The sequence below is a fragment of the Lepus europaeus genome, chromosome 13, assembly GCF_033115175.1.
Source record: "Lepus europaeus isolate LE1 chromosome 13, mLepTim1.pri, whole genome shotgun sequence".
NCBI classification, from domain to species: domain Eukaryota; kingdom Metazoa; phylum Chordata; class Mammalia; order Lagomorpha; family Leporidae; genus Lepus; species Lepus europaeus.
In genome coordinates, this window is record NC_084839.1 from 91139716 (window position 1) to 91164841 (window position 25126).

General features: G+C 40.3%; 1 protein-coding gene across 1 annotated transcript in view; it reads left to right on the top strand.

The window, feature by feature from the left end:
* The window catches only part of IL18R1 (interleukin 18 receptor 1), a 35250-nt gene extending 10831 nt beyond the window's left edge, over positions 1–24419 (top strand). The window contains exons 4-10 of the mRNA XM_062208793.1: positions 1547–1700; positions 6796–6858; positions 10157–10277; positions 12595–12734; positions 16542–16703; positions 21436–21594; positions 24064–24419. Of these exons, the coding sequence (XP_062064777.1) occupies positions 1547–1700; positions 6796–6858; positions 10157–10277; positions 12595–12734; positions 16542–16703; positions 21436–21594; positions 24064–24419 (1155 nt within the window). The remainder of the gene's footprint in view (positions 1–1546; positions 1701–6795; positions 6859–10156; positions 10278–12594; positions 12735–16541; positions 16704–21435; positions 21595–24063) is intronic.
* The last annotated feature ends 707 nt before the right edge of the window (positions 24420–25126 follow it).

Sequence of the window (25126 nt, forward strand, 5' to 3'; positions counted from 1 at the left end):
AATGGCTGCTAAGGCGGGAGCTGAGCTGTTTCAATGCCAGGAGCCAGGAGCTTCTTCCAGGTCTCTCACATTGGTGCAGGTGCCCAAGGAATTGGGCCATTTTCTGCTGCTTTCCCAGGCACATTAGTGGGAAGCTGGATCAGAAGTGGAGCAGCCGGGATTTAGCTGACACCCATATGGGATGCCAGTGCTATAAACCAGGGCTTTAACCCCTGTACCATAGTTGCGGCCTCTGTTTTTGTTTTCTTACAGGTGGGGGGGGGGGTGCGCAGGGAGTGGGGAAGGGAGAGGAGAGGGAGAGGGAGAGGGAGAGGGAGAGGGAGAGAGAGAGGGAGAGTTCCCATCTACTAGTTTGCTTCCCAAATGCCAGGTCTGAGCCAGTAGCTGAGAACTCAATCCAGGTCTCCCCTATGGGTGGTAGGAAATCCATTACTTGAGTCATCACTGGTAACTCCCAAGGTCTGCAGGAAGATAGAGTCAGGAGCTAGAGGCTAAACTCAAACCCAGGTACTGATAGGGCATGCGAGTGTCTTAACAGCATCTCAACACCAAGGCCTAATGTTCTCCCACCAAGGATATTTTAAGCTGAACAACTGGTCATACACCTAAGTATTTCAAATCAGTTCACTGGGTCAGAGTGCCATAAAGAGTCTCTTATATTTTACATATTTTGAGAAAAAAATAAGTTTGAGTTTATAAAAATTTGACTTATACAGATACAGTTTATTGACAGGAGGTGCACACATATGTACTGTACAAACCCATGGTGCCATTTCTCTCTGGTTCTACCTCCAGTGTGCACACCCAGGCCAGCTTTGAGGGAGAAGTCTGTGGCAATAGGTTCTCATGGTTTTGTATTTGTAGAAACAATGTTGAATAGTCAAGGTCAACCATGCAGTTTCCATTCTCCCCATCTGTTCCTGGGTTATTTCAGGAACTACCTATGGGTGACTGACAACTACAATGAAGAAGGTGGCTTTTTAATTATTGCTCCCTATAACACATATGGGAATTATAATAGATAGGTGGAAGTGTGAATGTGCCTATGGGGTTGAGTATTCCTGATGCATTTCTAGTCCTCTTCTGTCTTCTAGTGGGAAGCATCAAAGTGGCTTCTAGGTACTCAGTTCTCTAATTCTGCACCAACCTCCACTAGCCATTTCCAGGATGAGTAGTCCTGAGCACATAAAATTGGATTTAAAAATGTTGTAGAGTTGTGCAGAAGGTTTTGACTCTAGCAAAAATTTTCGTTGTTGTTGTAGCGTTCCTCTCTCTCTCTCCCAGATTAAAAGAAAATGATGAGAAAAGCTACAGTGCCTTTATGTTGCATACCCCAACATGTATTGATGATGATAATGACCTTAACAGCCATTGGACTTGGTTCCAATAGAAGCAATGCCAAGACGTAAAACATTCACTCAGGAGTTGTGTGTTTCATTCTGTTTCTTCTTCCCTCTAAAGATCTTTAGTTTTAAAAACTTTGAACTATTGTTATTTCAATACTTCTCTCACTAACAAAGTGTTTCAACTTGCTCTTTAAAAACAGGACTGTGAAAAGATAGCTGAGAGAGATACAAACCCATTGCTACAGAAGAATGCTGAGTTTAAAGATCAGGGTTATTACTCCTGTGTGTTTTCCATTCATCATAATGGAAAAGAATTTAACATCATCAAGACCTTCAATATAACAATAGTTGGAGGTAAGAGAAATCTTAGAATTGGCACAACTGTAAGTTGGTCAAGTGATTTTTTTTCCCCTTTCTTCTATGACCACCTAGGAATTGAGGTACCACTTAATTAGACGTGTGAGCACACCACTATTTAAAATATGAGGTTCAAACCTTCTACTTGCAGTTCATCCACCCAGCAGAAAAAAAAAATATTTTGACAGCAAACGAAGGTATGTTTGGGTGAACCTCACATGAGTCAGCTCTCTCTTTTCTCTTTGGAATTTAAGTAAGTTGTAGAATCTTTGATGTTAAACATATGTTTTCACTCAACAAATATTTGTTGGAGATGCCTATACACTATAAACTGTAATTAGTACTAGGAGGCGAAGGGAGCTGGGGAACATGGGATAAAGTGAGGAGTGCACTATTCTCAAGGGATTTGATTCTATCAGGAGAAGCAGTGAGCCAGAGGGTGCCATCATCTTGAGAAAGTGTCAGCTCTGAGGCTGCAAGAGAGCAGTGGATGAAGGAGGCTCCGTTTGAGCTGGGTCTTGGAGGGACAGGCTCAGAAATGAGCAGTGAGACATGAGGGGAAAGGACTCCAGGGCAGAGAATACTTGTGGGGAGGGAGGAAGGACAGCACCAAGTCTAGTTCCTTGTGAAGCTAGATCATGTATAATGGAAAAACAGAAGCCTGGAATTTTGTATCTATTTATTGGGGAGGGGAAGGGAGAAAGAGAAAGAGAGAGAGAGGGAGGGGGGGGTAAGAGCTCGCTCCCATCTGCTGGTTTGCTGGGCTGGGAGCTGAGGACTCAGTCTAGATCTCTCCATGTGGGTGGCAGGGACCCAGCTACTTGAGCCATCACCACTGCCTCCCAGGGTCTATAGTAGCAGGGAACTAGAGCCAAGTATTAATTCCAGGTACTCCGAAGTGGGACACAGGCATCTTAACTGGCGTATTATCACTGCTCCAAACACCTACCTAGAAGCCTGGAAATTGAGAGAGCAGGGACCCTACCAGAAATGTAATTAAACCTTACCCAGTGAAGAAATCCTTCACATGGCCCAGCAAATAATCGAACATGTTGTTTTTTGGAAATTATTCTTGCTTAATGAATCTGCCTAAAATTTCCAGGAATATATTGAATATCAAACGGTGAAAGCAGGCATCCTTGTCTAGTTCTGGATCTTACTGGAAATATTTCCAACTTTTACCCATTCAATATGATACTGGCTGTGGGTTTGTCACATATTGCCTTGATTGTGATGACAAGTGTTCCTTTTATACACGGTTTGCTTAAGGATTTTATCATGAAAGTCTGTTGTATTTTATCAAGTGTTTTCTGTACATCTATTGACATAATTGTATGGTTTTTATTCTATAATTTGTTGATGAGATATATTACATTTATTGATTTGTGTATGTTGAATCATCCCTCCATACCAGGGATAAATACCACTTAGGCCAGGTGAATGGCCATTCTAATGATCATTGGATTTGATTAGGTAGTATTTTGTTGAGGATTTTTGTGTCTATGTGCATCAGTGATATTGCTCTATAGTTTTCTTTCTTTATGGTATCTTTTTCTTGCTTTGGAAATAAGGTGATTCTGGTCTTATAGAAGGGGTTTGGGAAGATTCCCTCCCTTTCAATGGTTTTGAATAGTTTGAGAAGAATTGGAATTAGCTCTTTAAAAGTCTGTTAGAGGGGCTGGCACTGTGGTGTAGCAGGTAGAGCCCCCACTTGTGTTGTTGGCATCCCATATGGGTGCTGGTTCGAGTCCTGGATGCTCCACTTCCTATACAGCTCTCTGCTGTGGCCTGAGAAACCAGTGGAGGATGACCCAAGTCCTTGGGCCCCTGCACCTGCGTGGGAGACCCAGAGGAGGCTCCTGGCTCTTGGCTTCAGATTGGCACAGATTTGGTCATTGCAGCCATCGGGAGTGGACCAGCAGACGGAAGACTTCTCTCTCTCTCTTTGTCTCTGCCTCTCTGTGACTTTGCCTTTCAGCTAAATAAATAAATCTTGAAAAAAAAAAGTCTGTTAGAATTCAGAAGTGGAGTCATCCAGTCCTGGGCTTTGCTTTGTTGAGAGGTTCTTTATTAATTTAATCTTGGTCTTGGATATTGATCTGTTTAGGTTTAGGTTTTCTATATCTTCATGACTCAATTTTGGTAGTTTGTATATGTCAAGGAATTTATCCATTTCTTCTGGATTTTCCAATTTGTTGACATGCATACAGCTCTTTGTAGTAATTTCTGATAACTTTTTTTTATTTCTGTGGCATCCAATGTTACATCTCCTTTTTCATCTCTGAGTTTATTGATTTGTGTCTCCTCCCTCTTTGTTTTAGTTAGTTGGGCCAATGGTGTATCAATTTTGATTATTTTTTCAAAAGAGGAGGTGTGTTTCTTGTAAGCAGCAAATAGATGGGTCTTGTTTTTTTATTCATTCAGCCAGTCCGTATTTTTTAATGGGAGAATTTAGGCCAATTACATTCAAGGTTACTATTGATAAGTAATGACTTTGTCTTGTGATTTTTCCATAAGTATTCCTATTGTTTGCTTTGGATTTCCTTTATATTTTTACTAGTAGATTTTCTGCCTTCACATTCTTTCATAATTATGGCTTTCTGTATTTCTGTGTGTAACACATCCTTAAGCATCAATTGTAAGGCTGGATGAGTGGTGACAAATTCTTTCAATTTCTGTTTGTTGTGTTTGTTGTGGAAGGTCTTCATTTCACCTTCATTCATAAATGTACAGTATTCTAGATTGATAGATTTTTTTTCTTTTAAGACTTGGTTAGCCCACAGGGGTATAACCCCACTCAGTGCTGACACATGAACCACACAAAAGATCTGTATTGTCCTCAGCGTGAGCAAGGAACTCTCTGCAACGGCCCACCCTAGGCTATCAGGGAGCTCTCAGCCTCTGATGCCAGACACAGTAATTGACCATAGACACAGCTACACCCCACACCCTGTCATGCAGTCACAGAATTCCCACAGTCACAGTGCACAAGGCCACCACCATCATGGGGTGCAGAAGATCTGCTCAGCCCCATGAGCATGTCCCATCCACAGAGAGAGCAGGGAAGTTTCCAGAACCAGCTGCCCGTGGGTGCTCTATCTTGGCAGTTTGAGCCCCAGAGCCTGTGATAGGTTGAGGGGATGGGAGCACCCCACAATGCTACATGGGTCCCTAGCCCCCTGTCATATTCAAAGTCAGCAGGAAACATTTTTCCTCTGGTAAAATCCCCAGTCTACACATGCACACAAGAGCTGCCATAGCTTCTACTGGTGTCAAGATGGTGCCTTCTCTCCTCCAGCCACCAGTTTCTGGGCACCCTAGTCAGGGGACGGGGAGAAAAAAAATGTGCATTGGTTTTGCTGGATTAATTGGGTACTTTTCCCTCCACTTGAGCTCCAGGCTGGTCTCAAAATAAGTGTGTTCCTTCAGGCAATATCACCAGTTGCATGGGCTGCCACACTCCATTTTGCTCTCACCTGTCTTGGATGGTGTCATGTGTGGTGTCATGTGTGGTGTCCCCGTTTGCTGCTGTGTGTCTGGACCTTCCATGCTGCTCCATGAGGTCCCTCTTCTTTCTGTAGAATTTCCACTGCAAGCTTCTTTCCAACTCTCCTCTGGGGATGCACTTACTCTGCTTTTTCTTCTATTTTTCCCTAGTCATAAAAGCAGCATGTGGTTTCCCTAGTCAACCATCTTGGAACCATGTAGCAATTAAATTTCAACATGAGTTTTGGGGAACATTCGAACCATAGCACCATGTAGCACAACATAGTCACGGGATCTAGGAAGTAGGATGTGGGAATTTTGGAGGGAGGCTATTATTCTGCCACTTCTGATCCATCCATGGTCCAGAAATCCAACACCTGAAACCTTAAACTTAAAAATCTTAAATTCTATGTAAAATCATATGCCCTAAATTCTTCAAGTTTATGTATATGTATATGTAATCTCATAGAAATCTCTTGTCTTTGATGTTCCGCCCTCTCCCTCCATCCATCTCTGCTTTTCAGGCCCTGGGCAAACTTGTCCTTATTTGAAGAAGCAGTAATCATGCTTTATTCAAGAAGCAGTTACTGTGGGCCAAGGATGGTACTGCGTGCTTTAGTTGAGTCATCTCGTACCGTCCTCACAGCAGCTCTGTGAGTTTATGACCTTGAATGAGTTAAATATTGTAGTTTATCTCTGCCTCAAATTACTCATCAGTGAAGTGCGACAGCAAGGGTTCTCAGAATTCTGCTGTTATCAGCTGCCATTAGCTGTATCCTGACATTGAATAGGAAGCTGCCAAGTGGTGATTTACTTCCCAGACATCACTAGATGGGGGGGTGTTGGGGAGAATATTATGCACTTTCAGTTGGGGTCAACAGTCATTCAGGAGCAGAAGTAGAATTTGACCTACACGTGTGGATACCGCAGCAGAGCCTGGACTGAGCTGAACCAAGTGAGGCAGCCAGAGCATGGCATTAAATGGATAATTCTCTCAATGTTCTGCAAGGAAAGGATTGGCGCCTCAAAGTGAGTGCCTTGTTTGTCAAAAAATCAGAGCTACAACCTTGAATTAATGAAAATATAACTCAAGATGTTGTAAAGGGAAGATGATAGCAGTTTGCCTTGGTCTGTGGGGGAGGTGTTTCAAGACTCCTCATGGATAGCTGAAATCGTGGATAACGCTGAACTCCACACACAAGCACATTGCTACCAACACCCCCACATCCATCTCATAACAGAGACAGCTACTGGGTGACTAATAGGTGGGTAGTGCATATAGTGTGAGAATGCTGGACAAAGGTAGGATCCGTGTCTCAGGTGGGATGGGGCAGGATATTGTCAGATTTCATCAGGCTACTCTGAATGACATACAGTTTAAAACGGATGAACTGTCTGTTTCTGGAATTTCCAATTTAATATTTTTGGGCCACAGCTGACCATGGGTAATGAAACTGCAGAAAGTGAAATTTCAGATGCGGGGGAGGGGGACTACTGTATTGAAATCTTTGCTGCATGAAAGGAAATGAACCTACAATAACAGATGCTTTTCTCAAAGAAACTCAAGGCAATACTCACCCATTTTCTTTTCCTTTTTCACTGTTAGATAACAATAATATAATGCCAGCTCTTCTTGGACCAAAGCTTAACCATGTTGAAGTGGAATTAGGTATGTTTTGACATAAATATATTGTGCATTTTTAAATAGAGGTTACAATTGAGTATTCCAAGGGTAAATTTGATTCATTATTGATCAACATTGTGTGCACAACACATTCTATATTTAGTGAAGAACATTACAAACCCAGAAGAAGCTAATTACCGTTAATTACTGTTCTACTGGTGCCATGTGATCAAAGGGTGGAGCTGCCTATGGCTTGGAGACTGGGTTTTTACCTCGAATTGCCTCCAAAGTAATTTCTAAGTAAAAATTCAGTGAGACCACTCTGAAGCAATGACTCAAAGTAACTTTATGATTTGAATATTGACTTTTAGTCAATGGATTGAATTGATAACACATTTAGGATTCCTCTAGCCAACTCTTATGAATCAATATGACCAATTGAGTAATTCCTTTCAAAAGGGAAGGGAAAGAAGAAAGAAATTCACACATGCTAAATATGTTAAACCAGGTTTTGTGCTAGGTGTTTGGAATATACTCTTGAACTAAATCCTTCAAACAACCCTGAGGGGTTTTATCCCATGTTATCGATGAAATAACTGAAGTGAAGAATGGCCAAGTAACTTGTCTACAGTTAAACTGTTGAAAGATGGCAGTTTGGCATTGAGTCTGTTGACTGCCCTCAAAGTCCACACCCTCTATCTACCTCTGAAATCACAGTGGTTTACACAATAGCACATGCTCAGTGCTGCTCAGATATCAGACTCTTTGTATTTGTGTTTTGCTTGCTTTTTAAATTTTATTGTTTTCTGCCCTTATGCCTATTGTTTATTCTCTTCTACTCATTTTGGATTCAATCTGCACTTTTTTTTTCTGGTTTCTTGATGTGGAGAGTTAGAGAAGCTCCAATATTTCTTCCTAAGCAATGTTTAAGGTATTTCCAACATGTATTGGTATACCATGTTTTCGTATTATTCAGTTCAAAGCTTTTTTTTTTTTTTTAAATTGTCCTTGTTATTTCTGCTTTCACTCATGGATTACTTGTATTCTTTGATTTCAAAATATATGGGGAGTATTCTAGTGGTTTTTGTTATTGTTTTTTAGATTAGCTTCATTTTGTTCCAAGGTTATACCCTGTAATCATAGCACATTTTGAAATTTGTTGTGAGTTGGTTCAGGCCTAGAATATGGTAGAGCATGTTAATGTTCCAAATGTATTTGTGGTAACAGTGAATTCTGAAGTTTTCGGTTTTACCATTCTTTGTAGGTCGACTAGTTTAAGTTGGCTTTAGTATTCCTCAAATCATTTATAAACTTACTAATCTTTTGTGTCCTTGTTCTCCCTGTTGCCATGAGAGTTATATTTATGTCTCTAACTAAGATGATCCATGTGTTTATATATCCTTTAGTTCTAGTTTTGCTTTATATATGATGGGGCAAAATAATAGGTGCATATAAATTTATGCCTGTAGAATTAGTACTTTCATCATTATGAAATATCTGTCATAACACTCCTTTCCTCAAAGACTATACATTTTGTTATATATTTCTGTTAGCCGTCACAGAGCACACTGGACACCGGAGTAAGGGAAAGAGTTTATTGGGGGAAACCCAGCAGACTGGAAGGAAGGGACAAAGAGGGAAAAGGGAGAGGAGAGTATGAGAGAGAGAAAGAGACAGAGGAGAGGAGATCCAAGAACGGCCAAGAGAGATAGCCAAGAAAGAAGAGAGAGCAGAGCCAAGAGAGAGGAGCCAAGAGGGCCACGTGTTCAGGAACAGGTCCTTTTAAAATTTTGCTTGAGGTCGGGCAGGGAAGCAGGAGTAGCGAATCCCATTAGGTTGGGGGTGGAGCTTGGCCAGGTAGTTTGGGCCATGTGGCTACCTGGCTTTCAGTAATGGCGGCAGGAACTGGGGTATAGAATGTAAATCAATGTGCAGATCGCGCCACAGATAAGACTGCGCCAGTTTCCTAACAAACTTTAATATGAAATAGTCACACCAATTTCCTTTTATTTGGGATTGGAATGTTTTATCTTTTTTAACATCCTTTTATTATTAAGATTTCTTTGTAAGTAAAGTGTGACTCATATAGATTTGCATGTATTTGGTTATTTGTTGAAATACAGTCAGTGTAGTGTTTAGTCCATTATATTTATTTTTTCCAATTTTATAAAGACCTATTTTAAGTTAAATTTTTTTTAAAGATTTTATTTATTTATTTGAGAGGCAGAGTTACAGACAGTGAGAGGGAGAGACAGAGAGAGAGGTCTTCCATCCACTGGTTCACTCCCCAAATGGCCACAACAGCCGGAGCTGCGCTGATCCGAAGCCAGGAGCCAAGAGCTTCTTCTGGGTTTCCCATGTGGGTGCAGGGGCCCACGGACTTGGGCCATCCTCTACTGCTTTCCTAGGCCACAGCAGAGAGCTGGTTTGGAAGTGGAGCAGCTAGGACTAGAACTGGTGCCCATAACGGATGCCAGTGCTTCAGGCGAAGGATTAATGTATTGTGCCATGGCGCAAGCCCCTATTTTCAGTTAACTTTATACTCATAAGATTAATCCTCAAGTAAAGAAATCAGCAAATAGTATGAAGGAAAAAAAAAAAAAAACTGTTTCTCAACAGTTGAGACAAGGGCTGCTAAAAATCATCTAATCTCAAAATGTCAATTTCACTACTATAGACTACCTTTTTGCTATTCTCTTTGCTATCACAGAACTGGGAAAATATTGTATTTGGGTTTTGGAAACTGTCTTTTTTTTACTATATTTAATAAACTACTGATACAGTTTATCTTATACACATGATATAAAGCATTCATTTTAAATATACTGTTCTTCATTGTTGATAATGTCCACCTTTTCATTGACTTATTCAACTTATTTATTGTCTTTCAAATAGTAATTCAAAGTCATTATCTGTTAAATCTAGAACAATCTCTGGTTCTGCTTATAATGTGTATTTTTCTATTGATTATTGTCCATATTTTCTGCATATATCTTAAGTTTTTAATTTTATTGATATTTTTTGACTTATCCATTTTGTTTTTCTGGAAGTTGTAGTAAGAATATTGTCCTGACGCTACCTGCTAGTTGTATACTGAAAAGGAAATAAACCCTAAGTTTTAATAAAGGATATAAAATTTAACATTTAAAGAGAAATAAAATAGCTTCCTAATTCTTCCATTTTATTATTATTTTTAAATAAAATTAAGGCCTTCCTCTTCTCTTTATGGGATGCAACCCTATGTTTTATATTAGGTTAACATGGAATGATTATATTAATTTAAGCCTTTTGGGAAATCTGGATTTCTATAAAGTCACAACTTTGGTTGTCAACTTTTACCCAGGAAAAGATGTACAGCTCAACTGCTCTGCTCTGCTGAATGAAAAGGATCAGCTTTATTGGAACTTCTGGAGAGAAAATGGATCAGACCCCAATGTACACGAAGAGGAAGGAATGAGAACTAGGTATGCCTATGCACAATATGGTATATATCATGGAATGGTTTTCATAACATGTATACATGGTTTTCATATGCTATGCATACATGGAAATGTGTATGGGGTTGTGAGTCACTGATGTGGTATTTTAGGTTATTTTTAATTATAATTATAATCTATGTATTTTATCAGCATAATCGCCATACCTTATGTTGATGCAGAAAACTTTTCCAGGATCTGAGTTAGAGATAGAGGACCCATGAGAAAATCAATGAGGGTTCATCTTGCAAAAGTAGCTTCTGGCCAGTAAGGATTTGAGGGGATGGGGGATTTTATTTTGCTTCTTATAAATGAGAAATCACTTAAGCCATGTTTTGGGGGGAAGTTTTTTTTTTTTTTTTTTTCCTTGAGAGGCAAGAGACAGACAGAGCTCCCATCATCTGCTTACTCCTCAAATGTTGTATAATGTCTGGGACTGGGCTGCCTGGGCTGAGACCAGGAGCTGGAGAAGCAGTCTTCATCTGCCACCTTCGTGGTATAACCTCACTTAGCTGAGTCATTATTGCTGCCTCCCAAGGTGCACATTAGCAGGAAACGAGTCAGGAGCCAGACCTGGGACTGGAACCCATGCACTCTGATATGGAATGTGTCCATCCCATTGGTGTGTTAGCCATTAGACTAATTGCCCATTCTAGTATTTTGGATTTTTACAAATGTTGTGGATTTTTTCCCTGCTAAGGGCCAAAAAATTTCCAAATGACACATGTGTATTTACATTTTGATAGCTTGTATTCTTCTATTAAGGAATGACCAGATTTCTTAAAGTAAAACATACAAAACAAATGGCCATTTAAACTTCTCTGAATGATATTGGATCATACTGTAATTATTAATAATTATCCAATAACACTACTCATGGTCTAGTAAGTATATCTTGCTTTAGCTTCACTGTTGAGGTTTTCTTCCTACTTTCCACATATTTTGGGTATGTTCTTTGTCACCAACATGCTGGAATGTCTCAGTTCTTGCAGGCATTTGTCTATAAGCTCTTTACACTGCTAGGTCTGCTCCTTGGGAAGGAGCAAACATGTGATTCATGCACAGTAAATGTTGAATTCAGTGCGTTGTGTGGCTCTCCTGGAAGTGTATCTCATTCCCAAAAGCTGTCCTCCATTGAAGTTTTTCATTTCCCCTTCCAAGGGTATATTTATAATATTTGGAGAGATAGAAGACAAACTCACCAAAATTGTTTATTTGCTTACAGAGAGAGAAAGAGAGAGGGCGCCCCCTTCCTCTGGCTCACTCCCCAAATGTGCCACAATGGCTGGTGATGGATGTAACTGAAGCCAAGAGCCCTGAGTTTAATACAATCACCCAAGTCAAACTTCTTAGAAAAGAATGAAAGCTATGGGAGTAGGGAGATAGGTCTTTGGAGTTGGGTACGTAAGGTCTATATGCCATCAGTTCTAGCTTCTCAGTGGCTTTTAAGTCTTATTCTGGATTTTCATTTGTGCTAGATGGCATTTTTGGATGACTATTTCTGATATATGAACAGAATTACGTTCTATGATATATTTGAGACTTTGAGTGCTAACGTGTTTCATGTCCCAGGTACTGGAGAAACCTATTGTTAGGAGATATATATGTAAGCAGGTATATGGGAACCAGAGCTAGCTGTGCTGATAACCACAGACTCTCAGAGTCTGTCACTCACAGGGTAAGTGGGCACCATGAGCGTTGCCCCCTACAAATGATTGGATGTCTCAGATCCTTTGAGAAGAGAGCTTGATGTAGTGGTTATATCAAGTCCATTTCTCACTCTCCTGAACAGCCTAACTGGTATTTCCCATGTGCTGGAGGTGTCAATTATAATGTTTTCTTTTTAAGGCGTAACAAAATAAGAGTGATATTTAGAATTGCGTGGACAGAATCAATGTGAATCTGTATCTACGCTTAACAATTTACAGTTTTGTCACAGTTAGTGAAAATTGCATTCTGGGAAGAACTTCAAGGAGTGAGATGGGAAGTGTTGTGAAAAAAAAAATTCAAGAAACATAATTAGGGGAAGGATATTTTCTTTCACCTAGCATCATTCTCCTCCTTGATCATTGATAGCCCTGTCCTCCAGCTAGTCTCAGGAGGACTGTTTCTGTCTATTCTGTTGTCTCAGAGATGCACGAATCTCACTGAAGACTCCACTTTGAAAATTCCCACAGAAAAGGAATACCTGATGTGGTCAACATGGTGGAAGCCTTTGCATATTTAAACACATGATTGCCCTTTTGTGAGTACCTTTGCCGGCAATGAACACAGTCTATTGCTAAATTATTTTCTTCTCTTATAGGACTTCAGAAGGCAAATGGTATGCTTCAAAGATATTGAGAGTTGAGAATGTCAACGAAAACAATCTAAATTTCTCATATAATTGCACTGCGGTCAGCGAAGGAGGCATAGACACAAAGAGCTACATCTTGTTGAGAAAAGGTGTGCAAGTTTTATTTGTAGGCAATTGTGGAAACTTAGCATGTTGCTGCTGTGGGGTCCCCTGAAATCATTGTTTCCTCCTTTCCTACACCAAGACCAAGCTCTGGAGAGGTGAAGCAGTGTGCCTTATGCCATGGCATTCAGTGGCAGAGCTGGTGTTCAGCCCTTGCTGGACTCCTATGTCGTGATCCCCGGCAGAGAATGAAAGCGCAGAGTTGATCATCTGCTGCCACAGTCATGATCCAATCCCAGACAGAGACCAGGATATCAGAGCGTGAGGTGGGCTAGGCGCAGGGATGCAGCTGACTGTGGGTGAGGGCTGTGGGGAGGCACTCAGAGCATCCCTTGCATACTCAACCTTTCACACCCAGAACACATTGGAGAAAGTCTGCAGGCCAGGATAGGATTGGGTTTAATTGAACTTCCAGCCTATCTTAGCAGGGCCCTGGGGTCAAGGGACCTTTTGGTGTGGCCATTGATTCAACAAAGATTACTGAGGGCTCCAGCCCTGGGCAGCCTCTGGACAGTGCAGATACACAGCTAATGGTTCTGACCCATAGGTTCTTGATGTTTTTCAGTGCACAATTGATGGGGGTGTTCCAAGTATACCCAACCCATCCTCTACCAAAAAACAATAGAGTTCATAGCTGTTGACTTGTGGCTTTGTCTGGAGCCAAAAAACTCTGTTTTCCCATTGCCACTGCTCATTACCAGGCTTGGATATCAATTCCCTGGATATAGAAGGAAAGGTTGGGATCTAAGAGATGGAAAGGAAGGGAGATAGAAAAACACACTTGGAAACAGACAGAAACACATACATAGGATAGAGACATATGTACATAGAGACAGAGACAGAAAAAGAGAGAAATAAAGAGAGAAAGGGAGAGAGACAAACACACCTGGAGACAGATATAGAAACACAGAGAGAAAAGAGAAACATGTATATGTAGAGAAAGGCAGAAAACAAGAGACTGAAATAGAGACAGAGAGAGAGAAAATGAGAGAGAGAAAGAAGAGAGAGAGAGACAGAGGGAGAAATGTATAGAGACAGGCAGAGACACAAAGCAAGGCGGACAGAGAGGGCTGATAAAGAATGGATGGAGATAGACACAGAGAGACAGAGACACACTGACCTACAGAGGGACACAGAGATGACGGTGTCTTAACTTTGGTTGAGAAATAAAGAGAGAGAGGCCAAGGAATTAGAGCCAAGTGCCTCCTATGTGCTGTCCTGGTGTCCATTTGCAGTTCACCCAGAACACCTGGTTTAATGTCTTCAGACTCCTGCAACTTTAATAACTACAAATCACATTCATGACATATGGATTATGAGTGAGTATATGGTAGGCTCGGTGCTAAGCTCTTTCACTGACTTCATCAGCCTTATCAAGCAGCTTTCACAGTGAAGAAAAATGCCCAAGCTCACACTTGCATCCTAAACGTTAATTTTGCTGGAAAAATCATTGCTAAACCTTGTGCTAGCAAAGCTGGCAATGGCTTTAAAAAAAAAAAAAAGATTTATTTATTTATTTATTTGAAAGTCAGAGTTACACAGAGAGAGGAGAGGCAGAGACAGAGAGAGGTCTTCCATCTACTCACTCACTCACTCCCCAGATGGCCACAATGGCCGGAGCTGCGCTGATCCGAAGCCAGGAGCCAAGAGCTTCCTTTGGGTCTCCCATGTGGGTGCAGGGGCCCAAGGACTTGGGCCATCCTCTACTGCTTTCCCAGGCCAGAGCAGAGAGCTGGATTGGAAGTGGAGCAGCTGGGTCTCGAACTGGTGCCCATATGAGATGCCGGCGCTTCAGACCAGGGTGTTAAACCGCTATGCCACAGCGCTGGCCCCAGCAAAGGCTTTAAATGTGTCTGCTTTGACCTGGAAATCTTCTTATCACTCAAATCTATTCAGAAGTATAGATAAATGTGTTTGCATATTTTTATTGCAACACAATGTGTTTATCAAAAAATCATTCAATTTAAATATTGGGATATTATGAATTCTAATTTAATGATGTGGTGAAGTGCTCATAATATAATGTGAAAAAGACAAAGAGTGATTCCCACGTGATCTCAGTTAAGCAAAAACTTGCAGAGACAAAATGCAAACCCAGAAGGAAATGTACTGCTTCATCAGCATTGCTGTTACCACATAGTGGAACGGTTGTTAAAAATTAACTATGACAGGGTCCAGCTCTTAGTCTCAGAGTAACTTTTGAATCTGGACTGCATCCCAGGTCAGTATCATCAGTTCTTCAGTTTGTGTTTCCCCAGTCTCAGGGGAGCAAACATCCACATCTCTCACAGTCACCTGTGTGACTCTGATGGCTCTACTGTGAAGGTCTGTCCAGGTTTTGGATCTGCAAAGTACTAAATATCAAAGGGACAAATGCTCTCCAAGGATTTCCATTTCTCAGGGATCATACTCTTTAAATAAGCAGCAATTAAAGTAGACACTTCCCCAGTTGTTCCCCTGACAAGCTTAATCATGTCAATCCATAATCAGGATTTGTGCATGTACATCAAGAATTTCTTAAAATGTTTATCTTACTCACATGGAATATTATAATTATTATAGTAATCATTTAAATATACTTGTATGTTTATGTACACTACACCCACCATTATATTCTTAGAATTGTATCAACAAACTATATGGAATCTGTTAAAAACTAAGTAATATTAAAAAAAGAAAGTGAAAAAATAAAACATGAAAATAGAAAGTAAATTGTTTTAAACTCAAACTATAAAAAAAATTAACTATCTCTTGACACTCCTTTGTATTATTTCATGTCGTTGGTAATATGCATAAAAAGAATCAGCCTAGGAAGTAACTTTTTTTTCCCAAAGGACACTTTTCTACAAAGTTTTGCTGAACTGCTGAGAGCTGTGTGCCAGGCACTTTGTTCAAGACTTTATGTGGAACCTCTTTTACTCATCCCCCAAGTAGAAACTGTGTAAGTGAAACAGGGATTCTCTCTCTTTTTAAGATTTATTTATATATTTATTTGAGAGGTAGAGTTACAGGCAGAGAGAGGGAGAGACAGAGAGGTCTTCCATCTGTTGGTTCACTCCCCAGGTGGCCCCAATGGCTGGAGTTGTGCCAATCCGAAGCCAGGAATTTCTTCTGAGTCTCCCACATGGGTGCAGGGGCCCAAGCACCTGGGCCATCTTCTACTGCTTTCCCAGGCCACAGCAGAGAGCTGGATCGGAAGAAGAGCAGGCGGGACTCGAACTGGCACCCACATGGGATGCTGGCACTGCAGGCGGAGGCTTAGCCTACTTTGCCACAGAGCCAGCCCTGAAGTCCCTGAAGAAGGGACTCTTCCGGTCTTCATTTGACAGATGAAGATATCAAGGTTCAAGGGCATCCATGGTTTTCACTTTGATAGAAAACAATAGGTGAAGCTGGCTGCAAGCCTAGGCAATCTCAATCAAAGCCCCTGTTTCTGTTCTCAACACAGTACCTGAGATGGATGTTTGGGTCCTCCGTGCTATACACATTAGTACCTTATCTCCCCAGAAATCCAATTTCCCGCGGGTGCTGATGGAACACAATATGGTGTTTGCTGTGCAGGTCTCAGACAGTCCCTGGGTACATGTTTATTCTTTAAAAGTTGGGGCAGAAAGATCATGGCTCCAGACTAAAGGCAGGAAGGCCAGGTAACGCTGTGCAAGGTAGAAGCAGCTGGAGTGACAGCTGCATTGGTGTGAAGGAGGGAAAATGACTATTGCAACATGACCATGGGAGACACTGGGACCATTTCTTTGATTCATCACTTTCTTTTCCTTTTTCTCTTTCTTTGCTAGCACCTGGGGCAGATATCCCGGGCCATGTCTTCACTGGAGGAATGATCGTAGCCGTTTCAATCTCAGTAGTAGTCGTGTGCCTTGTGATCGTGGGTGTCATTTATAGAGTGGACTTGGTTCTGCTGTATAGACGTTTCATGGGAAGAGATGAAACATTAACAGGTAACAGTTACCGAAATGCTGGGACTTCTTATTTTATGCTCTCGTTAAGAAACCCAATAAAGAAGTGTTAATCTTCCTCTTAGTTTGATCACAGGAATGTTACTGCTTAATCTAGGGGAGAGGTTTTCCATGGAAGAATTGCTCTATGTGTAGCATCCATTGTGAACATGTTTGTGAAACCTCTCCTTGTGCTTACCTCTGTGTTGTGGAAAGTTACTTTCTAGCTGTTTCGGTTTTGTGTGTCCTGTCCTCCTAAGTGCCTGTGGAATGGTTGAGCCCAGTGACTGTCCATGTGGTTGTCCTTGTATGTACTTTATCTAAGTGTTGAATATGATGCTCAATAAAGTCTGTCTAGATGGAACTGAATTGTATTATGGCTCATTATTTTGGCCTAGGAAGTTGGTGTGTCAGAAAGAACCCTAAGCTACCAGAGTTAGCTACATTAGACTAGGTTCTGGTCTCCTAGACCTCCTAGTTTTTATCTACTACTATGTTTTTCTGGTGACTCTGTGCCTCAGTTTCCCTATATTTAAAGGGGACTGGAAGCCCTCAAGTTTCAAGAAAATTACTGAAACAAACAAATAAACTTAATTCATTGCTCTTGTTTTGTTTTTCTCTATGTGTGTGCATGTGTCTGTGTCCGTATGTGCACGCGTGTGTGTAGGAAAAAACCTTCAAACGGCTTCAACGGTTCAAAACCCAAATGTCTAGGAAATTATAGAGTAGGAAGTCACCCTGCCAGCCTTGTCTCAAGTCTGAAATTCTCACTGTACCCCCTTGTTGATAGCATGTCTGCCTAAATAATGTAGAGTCCTTTTCCACCCCTCCTTTTTAAAAAGCAAATTTTACCTTATTATGTAGACAATTTCAACTTTACCATACTTTCGACAGCCTTCCGTATTACTTTATAAAAAATTCCTTTAATTTTTAGGATTCAACATTCTATTTCTGTCAAAGTAGTGCTTTTTATTTAGCCTCATGTCCATGGATGTCTGGTTTCTTTCCAATATGTTGTTATCATAGAAATGCTGTGGTATATATCTTTATACATTCATTGTTTCATGTGTGCACAATATATCCCCAAAGTTGAATGTCCAGAAATATAAAGAGCATACCCAGCTATTATTTTGATAGACGCTGTTGATTTTCCCACCTCACAACCATACTGACTATTGCCCTCGAGGAATGGGAGTCAGTTTTGTTCTCCAGTCTCACCCATAGCCTTTTGGATAATTGCCAGTCTGATAAGTGAAAGTTGTTATCTCAAAGTAGTTTTAATTTGGATTTTTCTTATTGTATAAGAACACGGGTAATTTTTCATTTGCTTAAGATTTGCTTGAATTTCTTTTCTCCACCTACTTCTTCATGCCAGTCACCTAGTATTCCATTGGGCTGATGGCTTTTAGTTTTTTTCTTTACTTACTTGTTTCTAGGGGCTATTTACATGTTAAGGAGGTAAATGCATTGTTTATAATGTGAAATGCCAATATTGCCAGATTGTGGCTGTCTTTTAGCATTGCTTCTAGAGCTATACTGTGTGGAATACTTTTTAAAAATCTACTCAAATATATCTTTGCTTTTATGGTTTTTGGATTTGGAGTCATAAATACTTACAAAGGCTCTCTGATCAAATTGTAAAGGATTTATTATATAGATCCTCTGGTATTTTTATAGATGCATTTTTTTACACTTAAAACTTTCTATCTAATAAAGTTAACAAAGCTAATGAATTTAGTTTTGAGCCAGTGTGTGTGTGTGTGTGTGTGTGACTCTCTATGGAGAGATGCTCCACAAACCAGGACATCTATAACTGATGTTTTCTGAATGATCTCTGTTTGCAAAGATCAGCATTTGTCTTAAAATTGACGCTGATTAATAATTTTCCTTCTGATTTTCAGCTAAGGTACTTTTCCTCTCTGGCTGTGTTTGACCTGATTCACAGATAACTTTTGCAGCTCATATTTCCTAATTCTCAGTAGGGCAAGTGCACAGATGTTTAAAGACACGCTCTAAATCATTTCCATTAAAAGCATGCTCCATGAACATGTGCAGTCCATGAAAAGGACAGGAGGAAACTATATAAACAAAACTGAACACTTATACAGCAGTTCGACATTGCTGCAATATCCAAGAGTGTGTTCACTTTTGCTTTGTGAAAGACTGGAAATGAAATAATCAAAAAAAATTTAAATTGTAATGTAAGTAGTTTAATTTAAAAAATTAAAAGCAGATCATGGTCAACACACATAGTGGAAGCACTGGTCTGATGGACTCTTTTGTTTCCCAAATATACACTCCTGTGGTGGCTTCACTTATGCACAACCAGAAGAATAAATATAATTTGATTTCAAATTCTTTGGACACTTTATTTTGTCAATTTTCAAAGTCACTACGCCTTTCATGGTCTACATTTAAAATAAATCGTGATTAAAAATGAGCAGATTTCTGGTGCAGCAGGTTAAGCTGTCTCTTGGGACCCTCACATCCCATATTGGAGTGTGGCTTTGAGTCCCAGCTTGTCCACACTCCCCATCATCTTCCTGATGTACCTGAGAAGCAGTAGATGATGGCCTAGAGCACAGGCCCCTGAGAACCATGTGGGAGACCCAGAAGGAGTTCCTGGCTCCAGTCTTGGCTAGCCTTGGCTGTTGTGGGCATTTGGGGAGTAAACCAGCAAATGGAAGACCCCTCTCTTTCTTTTTGTCTCTCTCCTTCTCTCCCTCTCTGTAATTCTGCCTCTCGGCAAACAAATAAATCTTTAAAAAATAAACAGATTTGCATCACAAGAAGAGAATTGAGGGAAATAAAGTATTTGAAAGCGATTAATCAAATTTTTCATGGGTAAGATCAAAGCTATTTCATATATAGTATAAATTAATATTTGAACTGTCTTGCTCATTTATTGCAATTGGTTTTATGCTGATTATAAGAAAAATGTGTCTTTTTAAAAAGTTTGCCATACATCTTGGTGTCTGATTTCATCACGGTCACAAAGACCATACTAATGGAAGTACTAGCTTTTACTGTAACTAGTAGATAGCTGTAGTTCACAGAAATCTAACAGGATTATCCAACAGACCTACTTACTGGTCTAATTGGTCTTACTTTTTACTAACTTTCCCTATCTCCAACATGCAAATAATTAGCCCATTTTTACCAAAATGCCCTTTCCTTGTTGTGCATGCAATTCTGAAGAGTAATTGCTATATATAACAGCAGGTTCTGACTTGACCTGCTGAACCAGCAAACTGTAGATAGAACTGAAGAAGTTTGGTTATCTTGTGAGCCTGAATGCTGTTGAGGATGTTGAGTTTGGCAGTTGGGCATAAATGATGTGGCTAGTACAAAGGACATACATTTAGAATGGTTTCATGCCACTCGATATTAATAAAGGCTCCAAAAACACCCAGCAGCAAATTCATCAGCTCCATTAATATACTCGAGCATAAAGCTAACTCCTTTGCTGTCTGACCAATTGTCACAGGATAAAGAGAGATCATTCCTCTAACTTTCCTTTTCCTTCTACAGACCCCAATGCTCCTAGCATCACTTCTATATTTAGGACCTGACTCAAAATTTCCTTCTTTCAGAAAGCATGGAATAACTCACTGTCCTCTGGCCAAGATTTTTTGTTTGCTAGTTTTGTTATTTCTGCTTGTATTATGCTGTATTATCCTGTTTTTGTCTGTAAATGTGGTACTACTTTTCTCAAGTTATTGCATTTATTTGCGTTGTTTTCTCAAACATTTCCAATGAAGCTAGAAGACAGAATTTTGGGAGCTGGTGCTGTGGTATAGTGGCTTAAGCCTCCCTCTGTGGTGCTTGTGTCCCATATGGGTGCCAGGTCATGTCCCACTGGCTGCTCCGCTTCGGATCCAGCTCTCTGCTATGGCCTGGGAAGGCACTGGAAGATGGACCAAGTGCTTGGGTCACTGCACCCATGTGGGAGACCGGGAGGAAGCTCCTGGCTCCTGGATTCAGATTGGCCCAGCTCAGGCCGTTGCGGCCATTTGGGAGTGAACCAGAGGAAGGAAGACCTCTCTGTCTCTTTCTCCCTCTCTCTGTAACTCTTCCTCTTGATAAATAAATTTAAAAAGACATAATTTTCTTAGTTACCCAAGAAAATGATCTTTATTATTTAGGTAACATTCCAATATTGCTTAATTTTTAGGAATTAAATTGGAGCAATGATAATCAGTGAAAATTTCCTTTTGACATAAAATATCCTATAAAATGTAAAGGTATCATAGCAGCGATTCTAACAGCACAGAGGTTTCCATCACCTCTATTGCTTCTTCTTGCTCTTCAGTGGAAATATCCAATTTTGTGTCTGCCTTCACTTGCTAGAGGGTTCTTTTAGGGGTAGTAATTAGAATGGTGGCAGAATTGAGTGATGAGTAAACCAAGGTGAGATTTGCTTCCCACTCCTGGAATGAGGGCCTAATTGTGCTCCTTCTGCTTTTATTTTCTTTAAATTCCATTACCACTCTGATTGTTTTTTGGATTTTTTTTTTTTAATCCCTTTGCAGAGTCAAACAATGGTAGTCTTAAAGAAGATGCTCAAAAAGACATTTGGCTAACTAGTTCTTTTGCTCAGCATCTGAGATTTAACAATGCTGTATCTAACCTTTCTTTTTCAAAGATTCTAAACTCACTGTTTATGACTTTCACTGACATTTTCACCTAAACTGTTATTTACACACTAATGAAAAGAGTCAACCTTATCTCCTAGATGGAAAAACATACGATGCTTTTGTGTCTTACCTAAAAGAATGTCGACCCGAAGATGGAGAGGAATACACATTTGCTGTGGAGATTTTGCCCAGGGTGTTGGAGAAACATTTTGGGTATAAGTTATGTATATTTGAAAGGGATGTCATGCCTGGAGGAGGTAAGAAAAGGAGTACCAGGGGAAAACCAGGGGAGATGTTTTGCTTTTAACAAAGGAATTGGTTAACCATTTAGATGGCTATCCTTAAAAATAAACAAACCTTAAACCAGCAGTAACCAGGCAAGCCAACAAATTCAGTAGTGAGAAAATACATTAAAATTGTGCTTCAAATAACCTCTTCTCTTGGTCTACTTCAAGGTTCTCTGAAATTTTGGGAAAGGGAGAGGGTATTTCTTTTTTTTTAAGATTTATTTATTTATTTGAAAGAGTTACACAGAGAGAGGAGAGGCAGAGAGGAAGAAAGAGAGAAAGAGAGAGAGGTCTTCCATCCGATGGCTCACTCCCCAATTGGCCGCAATGGCCAGAGCTGCGCCGATCCGAAGCCAGGAGCCAGGAGCTTCCTCCGGGTCTCCCAAGTGGGTGCAGGGGCCCAAGGACTTGGGCCATCCTCTACTGTTCTCCCAAGGCCATAGCAGAGAGTTAGATCCTAAGTGGAGCATCCAGATTTTGAACTAGTGCCCACATGGGATGCCGGCACTGCAGACCAGGACATTAACCCACTGCGCTACTGCACTGGCCCAAACAGGGTATTTCTATTCAAGATCCTGTTGGGATAATCTGCAGCATTTATCTAGAAATGACTGCAGTAAGCAGAATTGTACTGTGGATTTAAAATGTGATGTTCACACTATAAATACAGGATAATTCCAACTAGAAAGTGCTTCTTTATTGTATGAATATAGGGGAGAAGATTAAGTAGAAAATGGGAGAATTAGGGACCAGTGTTACCACATGGCTGTTTGAGCTGCCACTTGCATCACCAGAATCACATATGAGAGCTTGTTTGAGTGTCAGGCTGTTCCGCTTCTCACCAAGCTCTTTGCTAATGTGCCTGGGGAAGAAGCAGAAGGTGGCTCAAGTGCCTGGGTCCCTGCCACCCACATGGGAGGCCCAGATGGAGTTCCAGGCTCCTGGCTTCTGATTGGCCCAGCCCTGGCTGTTGTGGCCATCTGGGGAGGGACAGCAGATGGAAGCTTTCTCTCTCTCTCTCTCTCTCTCCCTCTCCCTTTCTCTCTCTCCCTCTCCCTTTCTCTCTCTTCCTCTCTCTCTGTAACTCTGCCTTTCAGATAAATAAATAAATCTTAAAAAAAAAGAAAACAGGGAAATTAGAAAGAATAAATAAGAGGAAGTTGGTGATTCTTACCAAATTATAATCTGTTAATACTTACATATGAGTATAAACAACTATGGTACACATATTGAAGTAAATTACAGTTGCAATCAAATGTAGTAAATCAAATTTAGTGATATTTCTGTGTTTTCTCTGATGTCTTCCAGAGAAAACATTTGAAATCTGATTCTAAGCTAAGTTTTGGACACTGATGCTAACGAAAAATACAAATGGCGTCATTGTTACATCACTCATTCATTCAATATTTATTAAATTCCATTCCCGTGTCAATTTCTGAAGATACTGCAATAAATAAGTAATTGTATGTTCTTTCCTATAATTATAAATCAGAAGGGAAAAATATTACTAATTAGACAAAATATACTACAGTCTTTTAATAAATGGTGTTTCATAGGGAATAATGTGCCAGATTGTCAAATGCACGCAATGATGGTATTTATGTTATCTCTGAATACATATTGTTATGTACAAAGCATTTATGTTTGACTCTACATCAATTGAACTGTTTTCCCCTTATTTTATAGGAGTGATTTTGAAAGTGTATATCTTTGTAGTTATTACACAACCAGAAAGAGTGTATGTATGGTTGTAGTTAGGTTTGGCTGATAGCTCTCTTTGTGAAGGCCCAGAGCTTTAGAACAGGGGCTGGAGAGCAACCTGGGCCCCTGACTGCAACACAGTCCTCTATGGCTGCTTTTGAGCAACAATGAAAGAGTGACAAAGCAGTGACAAACACTGTATGGCCCAGAAAACAAAAATAGTTTATACCTGATATTTTGAAGAAAAATTTTGCCAATCTGTGGCATAAAATGTTATTTTGTGTGTAATTTTTGCCTCTTGATTTTTGCATGCTCTTCCATGCAGATGGAGAGCAGGACTGTATACTGGTTAGGACAACATACTCTGTTTGGGCTCACGTACTGGTGCTGCCATTTGTTAGCTGTGCAGCCCTGGGGACATTCCTTAACCACTCTGTGCTTCAGCCTCCTTGTCTGCATATTGGGAATGATAATAGGGTTTTTCTGATGAGTAAGTGAATTAAACAAAAAATAGGAGGAGGTGTGATATGCATAAGTGCTAAGATCATTATTATTGTTATGTAGGAAATTGTCCTTAATAGGCATATAAAATTGAGAGTAAATAGTTTATCTTGACGAGAAACTTATCAGTGAGGTCAAGAGTTAAATAATATAAAATAGGACACTGCAGAATGACTTATCTCCCATGCTTAGCCTTTCAATTCTCTTAAAGTAATATGACATGTCTTGCATTTTCAGCTGTTGTTGATGAGATCCACTCATTGATAGAAAAGAGCCGAAGACTCATCATTGTCTTAAGTAAAAGATACATGTGTGATAGAGTGAGATATGAACTTGAAAGTGGACTCCACGAAGCATTGGTGGAAAGGAAAATTAAAATAATCTTAATCGAATTTACACCTGTTAGTGACTTGACATTCTTGCCTCAGTCACTAACGCTTTTGAAATCCCACAGATTTCTGAAGTGGAAGGCTGATAAGTCTCTTTCTTATAACTCAAGATTCTGGAAAAATCTTCTTTACTTAATGCCTGCAAAAACAGTCAAGCCAGCTGCAGGTGACTCGGAAATCATGCCTGTTCTCTCAGCACCTTGATCTTCAGAAAAGCTGCAAGTCAGAAAGAAGTCTGTTTTGGGAATTGAGTGTGTCAGCCAATTGATCACAAAGGCCATTATTCCAAATATTGAACTCTGTGAAAATCCTACTCATGGTTTGGAAGAGGAAACTTGCCGTTAGGTTATCAGGGATAAGACCAAGTGTTGAACTGTGGTCATGTGCTCCCTGAAGGCTCTGAAATTCAAACAACGAGGAGGTCCTATTTCTTCCACTTCCACAATTGGATGCAGCCGCTTATAGTTGATCCCATATACAATGAAAGTATGAGGCCAGGCATGATGCACAAGAACTTATACCTTACAAAAAGGACCTTTCTTTAAGAGTTTTTGATGCTCATGGTTAATTTGAATTAGAAGATGTTAAGTGCATGAAGAGGCATTTTCCTTGAACCAGTAGGGAACAGAGTAACAGGCAATGCTGCCTTTATCCCTCAACTAGAACCCAAACACTGTAGAATCTGCCAGGGACGTGGATGGAAAGAACAGTACACCTGCAGGGCTGTCTGCCAATCAGGAGGGTGGGGCAGGAATGTGATGCCAGCAGGGTCTGGGCTTTGAGTGCATTGATGCACACTGCCTCATAGTTGCAAGACAATTGTTCTTGGAATTCTGGCAAGACACTGCAGAGGATGTGCATATTTAGACCCACCAGGGGTGGGCAGACAATTTATGTAAAGGGCCATTTGG